Source organism: Solea solea, chromosome 13 (assembly GCF_958295425.1).
Source record: "Solea solea chromosome 13, fSolSol10.1, whole genome shotgun sequence".
NCBI classification, from domain to species: domain Eukaryota; kingdom Metazoa; phylum Chordata; class Actinopteri; order Pleuronectiformes; family Soleidae; genus Solea; species Solea solea.
In genome coordinates, this window is record NC_081146.1 from 11,293,878 (window position 1) to 11,303,473 (window position 9,596).

Below are 9,596 nucleotides of genomic sequence, written 5' to 3' on the forward strand. Positions count from 1 at the left end.
ATTTATTTTTCCTATTTTGACAAACTGATCTACTATGAGGTCCATTCATTCCCTGTTACTGAATTCAAATGGTCATTTCTACCACAGGCTAAACAAACTGGTCCTTCACCCGCTTCACTGGCCCCGTTTGAGGAGGAACAGCGTCACGACCTTGGGCTTAATGACGCGCCCAGGAGTCCTTCCGCTGCGGCATCCTGCTGCTGCTGCTCCTTACTGTGACCACAGCTGGGACTGACAGCACGTGCTGAAACAGACTGACCTGATGTCTTGTCAAACCATATTGTTGCGAGACACAGATTAATACACTGCACCCAAAAGCAACGACTGTCAAAGTAAACACAGCTTAAGATAGAAGTTCATTTTAATGCACTGCAGTAAAAAGTGAATAGCAGAACAATGTTTAAACACGCAGATGAGCTTCACAGCAGCATGAACAGTAGAATATACAGTATATGCACCAACAAATAAAATTAACTAAGCACACATCACATTGATTAATTGAGTGAAATTAAAAAGGCAGCTTTATGCAGGACATAAATTAAAGACATCTGAATAAGGAGCGTATCTCAGCATTTACAATATGCAGCAGGCACTATTCATGAAAACGATTCAATCTCATGTATTATCTGTGAGTTTAGTGCCACCCACTGGTGGCCCAATAAATTACAACAAAGGCTAAGTAATATTAGAAAGTGTGCATCAGTCTATACCTGCATGATGTGCGAGTTCTCAAGTATTTACAAGCAGTTAGTTAGTAAAAAATAGTCTTCTTAATATACAGATATTGTCACTCTAGCTACAAGAGATTTAAACCCTGAATCACATTTTACATGGATCATTGGTGAAGTAATGTACAGTACAGTGGACCCCATTTGGTGAGAACAAACAAATAACACCTGAAAAGTTATTTGGCACTGAGAATATTGCTTAGAGTCCCTGAGTCAATCTGAATGTGTACAGTATGTGGAAATAGAGCCGTGTGGAATTACAGATCAAGAATAAAAAAAAAGGGTTTTCCATTCAAGGCGTGTCTCTGTGCAAGCAATCAATTACAAGTCACCAGTATTTTAAAAAGTAAAGACAAATCATTACAGGTTGTGCGAGGAATAAGTTTGAGCTACACAGTGGAAATGTTCGGAGCATGCTTCCCAGATTGAGATCCTGAAAGGTCTTAACCTTTCACGGCTCCCCACGGCTGCAGAGCAGCATGCGGCACAATGAACTGTGGAGGCGGCTGTGGCAAGATGTAGTAGCCGAATATTTGCTGCTGGGGAGGGGGAGGTGGCGGCTGAGCTGTAGGTGCACACACTGTGGTGAGGAAGACTGGAGCGGCCTTCTTGTACTGAGGCCAAACTGGTGCCGGGTGGTAGAAGTACTGGAGGCTAGCAGGCAGCTGAACATAGAGGGAATGGATGGAGTAAAGAGATTAGCAGGGACGGTGGAGGCTTTCCAACACTGATGTCCATGTCCAAGGCTGAAGCTTTTTAACATGGGAGTAACTCAAGCAGCTCATGTTCAAAATAAACAGTTTGTACACCAAGAAAGACATCAAGTCTGTACTTTTCTAGTGGAGTAACAAAATGTTGCGGGTGTGTATCAAAACTTCTTGTTACACATTTTGCTCAAAACCAACAGCAGTTTCTGCAACTGTGGCTAAGATGGTACTTTCTGTTATATTGTAAAACACTGCTGACGTGTTAAGTTAGACAAACTCAGAGATGATGTAGGTACATTTCTCAACACAATCCCCATTTCTTGTTGAATTTGTGAATCTGTTGTACTAAATCCAACCATGAAGGTTGTTAAGGGTTAAATCTGCACTTTCATAATTAATAAATAAAAAAGTTTTAAAAGCCATAACCATCAAACCTCGTTTGTAAATACTTTTTTACTTCTACTACTGAAGAAGTGGTCACAAACATTGTTTTTATTATCTCTTTGAAATAACTTTTTTGGAATGTTACTGAAACAAAAGGGATGAATTAGTGCATTTCTTGGGAACTATTTTCATCTGTGGAATAATCAACCTTATTATTCAACTGTGACATGATGATTTACCATATTTCCGACGTATTTGACTTTATTTGCGCCGTGACGTTTCCGAATCCTTGGCACCATCACTACCGCGTAGGCGTCGCCTTCTGCCGCCTCCTCCTTTACGACCAGCTGTTTTTCTTTTTCTTGCTCTCCCTCAGGCTCGGCGTCCTTTACCGCCTCCTCCTCTGTGTCGCTTGACGTGGCCGAGCCACAATCTGAGGAAGTGGCAGAGTGGTAATCTGACGTTTCCAGATTTAATGAATCCATCAAGGAGTCATCCTGTTCTGCCTTCACATCTTCCTCTTCCTCTTTAAAAGTGGCTACTGTGAACGGCCTGCTGTTCTCTCCAGATCTGTAAAAGAGGGAGTAGGTCAGTTAAAATCATTTTTATTCACCCATATTCTTTCTTTTTACACTTACTGGCTAGACTGAGACTACATCCACACTACCCGTTAAAAACGTGTTTTCAAATAAAAAAGTGTTTCAGCTCCGTATCCATAGTAGCACACCTGAAGCCGTATATCACGTCTATTCAGGTACACCGGGCATGTACATGCGGGTGAAAACAGGAAGCTGATTCTCTTCTCTGCAATTGTTGGCTTGGTTTTGAAAAGAAGTTCTAACAAGAAACAACACATTTCAATAAAAGTGTTTCTTATATTCGACAGACGACAAGGTGAAACTGAAACTTGTTAACAGAGCTTTTGTTTCACAGCTGATAAGAACAGCAGCATTGTCATACTTTTTTTTCTCACAAAACAACATGAATATACAAATCAGGCAGTTCCTTTAATTATTTAACACTTTCCCTCAAAGGCAATTACTTCTCATCATACGGTGTTACCGTGCCCTGACTTGCAGCAAGAGTTTTTTCTAACTGATATTGATTACGCAATACATTTCTCATGTATTTTAAATTCAGGGCGGTTAATGTTTCAGCTTTAGAAATACAAACTTTACCCAACAAAATCATTGTTTTTCCTTCCAAAATTTCAAACATTGTAAATAAAAGTGTAAAATTAAAGTAAATAGTGTTACTGTTCCACAATATAACGTATGGGCAAAAGCAACTGGTCAAACAAACGCAAGTGGTTGTCTTTTGTTCTTTACAGAGACAGATCATGACAAGGGGTTCAGTATCGCAAATGTGAGGATATTTTTAGTTGGAGTCATTTTGTAAAATATCTTCTTTGTTGTCTTGTTGACACATATATAAAAAAAAAAAAAAAAGGGTCATGTGAACAGCGGACCCCTCCTCCAGCAGAATCTATGCATAATTTGAATGAAAATGGAGTAGTGTGGATGTAGTCTGAGAAAGGCCTTGTTGTTGAAGCATCAGTGTGTGTCACCCTATGACTCACCTTGCACAAACCTCCAGTGGGTCAATCCACACTGTGACTTCAGACGGTAGGCGCAGCTCAGCGGGCGTGAGCTCACTCGCTTCACATGCCTTCAGAACTTCATCACAGAGGACTCCATTATTTATCCGGATGCATCTATGAATGATTAAAAAAAAAGTTTACATCATGTATAAACATCTTCCTCTCTCATACAGGAATCACTGACACTGACACAACAATGTAATATGGTTTTTACCTGTATGCCTGGCCTTTGATGGGGCAGTCAGGATACCAGTGATCATCATACTTGTCGCACAAAAGTTGCTGTAGCTTCTCAGCAAACAATTCTGCTTTGGCCTCGTCAAGGTTGCCACGTGCCACAGCCAGGCGTTTGAGGAAGTTGACTCCGGCCTTCACCTCTCTTTTCATGATGTCTGCAGAAAGAAAAAAGAAACAAATCAGTTGAGGCAGCAAAAAAAAAAACACTGTAGTGTTTCTGTCTCAACATGAATATGTGCTTCGATAATCACTTCACACAATCTCTTTTTTTTTCCCCAAACCAAGGCACAAAGAATCTGAGTGATAAGAGTTGTTTGGTAACAGAGTGTGACTTTCCTATAGCGAGATGCGAAAGAGGAGGAACTTCAGTTGCAGTTGCAGAGATAACAACATTTCCCTGTGCAGCTGCCCCTGAGCTGCCTATTTTTATTACCTTCAGGCAAACTCGTGTGCCTGCAAAGGCTATAGTTTGTATACAGGCAAACAAGATGCAAAAAAGCACTGGGTGCTTTGACATACAAGTACTTGGACATACAAATCAAGTGAGCTCTTTGTGCTGTTTATCTTCTGATAGCGTGTCTGTTTGGGTTCAGTGCCAATGTCAGCGTGACCAGGAGAGAGGAGAGAGCTCAACAAAGGCAAAGGAAATTCGAACTCTGTGGCACGTTAACACCCCACAGATGCTTCCGATGAGAAAGTCGAGCCTTGAACATTTCAGCTGCAGATTCTCACGTGTTATTGTGGCTTGAAAGAGGCCACTATCAATTCTGCTTGTGTAATTTGTTGTGAGAGAAAATTACTATTGTGCGCGAGAAAGATGGAGCCACAGCCTTCTCTGAAAGCTGTGATGAGCTCCTGACACAACAAGTAAGAGTAGTAGGGACTTTAAACCCCTAACAGATGTGTGTTTTGTCATTACATGAACTCTGAGAGCTTTAGCCTGTCATCAGATTTATGTTTGGCAGCCGCTCTGATATTCCACTCAGTTATTAAGTCTGCCAGGTAAACGAGTCAAATTGTATGTATTCCTCATGTTGTTTCTGCCTCCTGGGTTACGTAACTCAGCACAGTATGCCTGACACTCTCCGCCAGGTAAGGGTTGCACAGCATGTTGACCTGCAGGATGTCATTTTGCCTGACATACAGCACCGTTTTTTTCCCCTAGTTTTAACCAGTCTGAGATTTCTGCAATAACTGTGAAGAATTCTAACCCAACTTGGTACTTAAAGTCCTCCTCACGTTGTAGGAATTCAAAACAGATATGAATTTATTTCTCCTGTTGAGGTCCAATGTTCATACTCACTGTAATATGTTCACAAATTCATAAAACAGTGTAAGTAAATATTCCCGATTGAGAAGCTGAAACAAGGCAAGATCAATCTTACAGTATGTGTATTCAAGGCCAACACATAACACACCTGATTATTCTTTATCAGCCGTGTGTCTAGTTGTTCAATGACAACATGACACCTCTCACGTATGACTACTGCTTCAGTAGCTTGACAGGATGAGTCATGACATGTTTTCAAGTGGAATTGCATCACACCAGCACATTAAATAATGCAGGTTTTCAGATGCTGGAGGAAATAAAATCTCAATCACACCACTGTGTAACTCTTCTCTGTGATCTAATCAGAGGCTCTGCCCTGAAAACAAAAAGCTCCATGTTTACTGCGGTGTAGGCACTGAGCAGTGACCTACTACCATTATCGCAGAGTCTCTGCGTATAGTGTTTTCAACTTAACGTGTAAAGACAACACTTTGACGGGTTATCAAACAGAGATGTGCCTCGGCTGCGTTTCCTCTGTGTCAAATGGCTTCTTCCCAAACTAGGCCAAACAGACGTGTCGCACCACAGTCAATGTGATCTGAAGCTGGAACACACCATTTTTTCCTAACAGATTAATCTGTCAATTATTCTCTCGATTAACAGAGTTCTGCATGTTATGGACATAGAATTGGTAGTTGATAAGCGTTTCCCACACCACAAATTAATGACATCCTCCGATTTTTTGGGCCCACAAACAAAACATTTATAGTTTACGACCATAGAGAAGCCTGCAAACCAGAAAATATTAATATTTATCATCTATGAAGTTGAAATCATATAGAACGCCACACAAAATGACTGATCCCTGAAAGGATCCCTAAAACATATGTAATGCTAACCCTAAAGTTTAATATTAATGTGTCTCTGTGGACAGTCGTGTGCATGTTGGGGTAAAATCCAGAGTCATGTCAGTTAACACCAGTGTTTCTTTTCTATATTAATTGGAATGTATGGAAATTAAATTGTTTCAGTTTAAATCATTGGCTGCAGAACATCTATCATACACATGGACTATTGATACTCAAAGAATATAAAAACAAGAGGTACATTTACGGTAAGAAATAAGAGCCATAATCTTAGAATTTAAAAAAGGAACTAAATTCGATTAATCCTTGAGTCTCTTTAATGACCAGGTCCGAACAGAGGTTTTTTTTTTTCAAGTGAAACTACCAGAGATCCTTTGTCCTAATTCAATGTTTGGGTCAAAACGAAACTTGTTAACGCGTCTGCCTGAAACAAAGGAGACAATAAAACACAACTGGACAGTCAAGGAGGTGGACACGTGTGTGACTCAAGAAGTATCACGTTCACATTAACAAGCAGAAAGGAACAGAAAATGGTATAAAAACCCAACTCATTTACATCTTCTTTGCTCTGTGTTTTTTCTGCTGTGACAAAGGAAACTGAAGCAAACACGTTGGAAACAGCAGTGAAGTGTGTTTTCTGTGAGCGTGGAAACCCCCAGTGAGTGGAAACCCCGAAACTTCAGCAGAAACAGTGTATTTACCGTGAAGATACACTTTAGTTACCCCTAATACACAAGAAAATACCGTTAACACTGCTTTATATTCGTTTAGAAAGTTCGTGTTGGACAAAGACATGCGGTAAATCATTACTAACAAGAACAAGTTCAGTGAAACACTTTTATAAACCAAAAAAAAACAAAAACGAAACAAGATTACAATTAAAGGTTTCAAAGTTACAACAACGTACATAGACACAACAATGGGCTTCAAACATTTAAAAGGGGAATTAATAAAATAACAAATCTGTACTCACGATAATAAACAATGTTTCCTCTCTTTCTCTCTCTCTCTCTCTCTCACACACACTCTGTATATGTGCGTGAGTATCCACTGGTGACTGCGTGTCGTCGGCTTCCCCTCTTCTGTTCTCGTGGCTGCGTGTCTCTTCTCCTCCGTGTGCTGCTGATGTGTAAGAGTTATTATGGTTATTATGGTCGGTACATGTTGCTTCCTTATTCTCGGCTGTGCTGTTGCTGCTGCAACGAGGACGTAACGTTACCGTAAGTGTGACTCACTTCCTTTCCTCAGCAGCCGCGAGCAGAACACGCCCCGCCACACCATATATGGACAGCCAAGGTGTGTACGTGTGTGTTTCTTTCTTACAGCCACATTTTGTCATGTGTCATCATCCTTGTGGTTTGTCCCTCATTGTAAATCTTTAATGTCATGACTAGATATTCTTATTCTGCTCTTTTTAGTTTCACCATCAAAATACTTTTTCTAGTCAAGTAATATGTTAAATGTCCAGTTTGTTTCTGTTGCAATTTCTATTTTTATTCATCTTTTATTACATTTTGTCACAACCTTTTGTGCTGCTGTGTCAATTTGAACATTGAACATTACTTAACATTGAACATAACATACTTTAAGCAAGGGACCCTCCATCTTCTACTTCTTTACCCTCCACATGAGGGTTGCGGGGGTCACTGGTGCCAATCCTAGCTGACATAGGGCAAAATACACTCACACTCACACTTACAGTCATTTTAGAGCAGGGGTCCTAAACTTGCAGCCCGCGGGCCACATGCACCCCCCCCAGTCGATGTTCTGTGGCCCTACACTTATTTTGAAACTATCATTTAATTATATGCTTGTCTAGTGTTTTAATTACAATTGTAATTTTGTTTTTGTTATTTACATATGTTTTTTTGTTGTGAACTAGTATCAAAACAAACACTTTTACTTTGAAATGGTGTGCAATGTCATCCTAAATATTTGTAATTGCAATATCATGATGGATTATCAAGATATAATTTGGTCCAACAATTTGGACCAGTCTGGTTTTCTAGTCTGGTCAGGAGGGGCCTCCTGACCAGACTAGAAGTTTACTCGCCCCCAAGTCATTTTGAGTTTGAGGCCCCTGAAGAGTGTCCAATTTGCCTAATCCCAAAATCTGCATGTTTTTGGACTTTGGGAGGAAACTGGAGAACCAGGAGAAAACACACACACACACAGGGAGAACATGCAAACTCCATGCAGAAAGGCCCTTGTTCCGACCGGGTCATGAAACCTTGCTGCAAAGGCACGAGTGCACGCCAGTGCATGTATTTTAAAGTATTTTAAAAGAAGCGTAAAATCTGTAAATGAAGGAGAACGACATCCTTTATGAAATGTAAAGGCCACTGTAGTTCCCTGAAGTGCAAGGGGAAAAAAAGGGGTGAGTAGAGGACTCCTCTGTTTGTCACATTCTATAGATTGTGTAGAATTGTGTCAAACTCAAATGACATTGAGGCCACAGAGCATCTAATCTGGCAAGTAGGAGGTCAGTCAAGAGGAAAAAAGTCCAACCTTTTTGGGAAAATCAACCATTTAGCAGGGGTGGGCAATGTGAACTTTATTATAATTATATCACAATATTCCATCATGATATCATTATAAAATATTATGATGATAGATATGATCTCTATCTGTCTAGTCATCCATCCATCCCTGCACCCAGGAGGCACCAAAGACCAATGTTTGTGCCAAATTTGGAAAGATTAAAGATTCTTAAATTCTATCCCATTTTGATATAAAACCAACCCCAAAGCATAAAACATGCAGCCATAGCTGCCAGGATAAAGATAAGTATAATTCCTGCATTCATAGGCTTATTACTACAAATTTAACATGTACGAGTGTTATCAAGGTGCATAGATAAATCAAGTCAATGTCAACTATTAAACATAAAACTTGTGGTTTTATTACTAGTGCATTAATATGTAAGTAGTATTTTAATGTAGCAGATAAAAGCGAGGCTATTTTTAACCATTTTATATATATACTGTTGCAGTGCTGTTTGATTTATAACAGTGGCTTATTATTGATTGATTTAAATTTTTCATGGCTATTAAATCAGTTTTGTAAATGAATTTGCTTGAAATATTAAAACACAAATTATAAATAATCTGACTAGAAATAAGATCAGAATGGATATTACACCATATACTCGGTTAAAACCACCTGCGGTTTACCTTGCTCTCGCTGGCGAATATCTTATTTTACATTCAGCAGCTGTTCAGGTGATATTGACACAGACGCAGTGTTGAGTTTCTCTTTGTGTCCACTAGAGAGCAGAATGGTTTCTGAAACATCATCCCATAATGTGAAAGTGGGAAAACACAGTGCCGACCACAGTCAGACTTTCGATTTGTGTGTGTGTTTGTGTGTTGTGGGGACCTAAACCTGCAGTCACATTATGGGGACTTGTCTTCCTTGTGGGGACAAAAAGCAAGTCCCCACAACGTAAATTACTACATTTTAAGGTGAAGTTATGTTTTAAGGTTAGGTCGAGGTTAGGGTCAGGGTTAGGATTAGGATTAGGCCAGTAGTAATTGTGGTTAAGGTTAGAGTAAGTCTCCAGAAATGAATGTAAGTCAATGCAATGTCCCCTCAAGTCATGAATGTCCAACATGTGTGTGGGAGAAGTAGAACGGGTTTTTATTATTGATTAGAATTGTTTTAACAACTGATGGAAATAAAATTGCCTTCTCTGTCCTCTGTTCCAGCCTCTGTTTCTATCTCTGTTTCGCCCCTTTAGCTATGGATGACCTCCTTCCCACTCAACTCTCTGAGCTGCAGGCACTTCTTGCTCTTAGCTATAAG

The 9,596-nt window shown here is 39.9% G+C and overlaps 1 protein-coding gene across 1 annotated transcript; it reads right to left on the minus strand.

Moving 5' to 3' along the window:
* Window positions 1-343: 343 nt before the first annotated feature.
* si:dkey-79d12.5 (protein BTG4) lies at window positions 344-7,003 on the minus strand. Its single transcript, XM_058647061.1, has 5 exons — window positions 6,766-7,003; window positions 3,634-3,811; window positions 3,399-3,533; window positions 2,059-2,389; window positions 344-1,393 (listed from the first exon to the last, which is right to left on the minus strand). Exons 2-5 carry the CDS (start codon window positions 3,804-3,806, stop codon window positions 1,172-1,174), a joined length of 861 nt encoding a protein of 286 aa, XP_058503044.1. The 5' UTR covers window positions 3,807-3,811; window positions 6,766-7,003; the 3' UTR covers window positions 344-1,171.
* Window positions 7,004-9,596: the final 2,593 nt, after the last annotated feature.

Bases quoted from the DNA above. Each gene is read 5' to 3' on its own strand.
- si:dkey-79d12.5 (XM_058647061.1), bottom strand. From the start codon at position 3,806: ATGAAAAGAGAGGTGAAGGCCGGAGTCAACTTCCTCAAACGCCTGGCT. The intron at 2,390-3,398 runs GTGAGTCATAGG...CCTCTTTTACAG, and splicing joins CCACTGGAGGTTTGTGCAAG to ATCTGGAGAGAACAGCAGGC. The intron at 1,394-2,058 runs GTAAATCATCAT...CTCTATGTTCAG, and splicing joins TCAAATACGTCGGAAATATG to CTGCCTGCTAGCCTCCAGTA.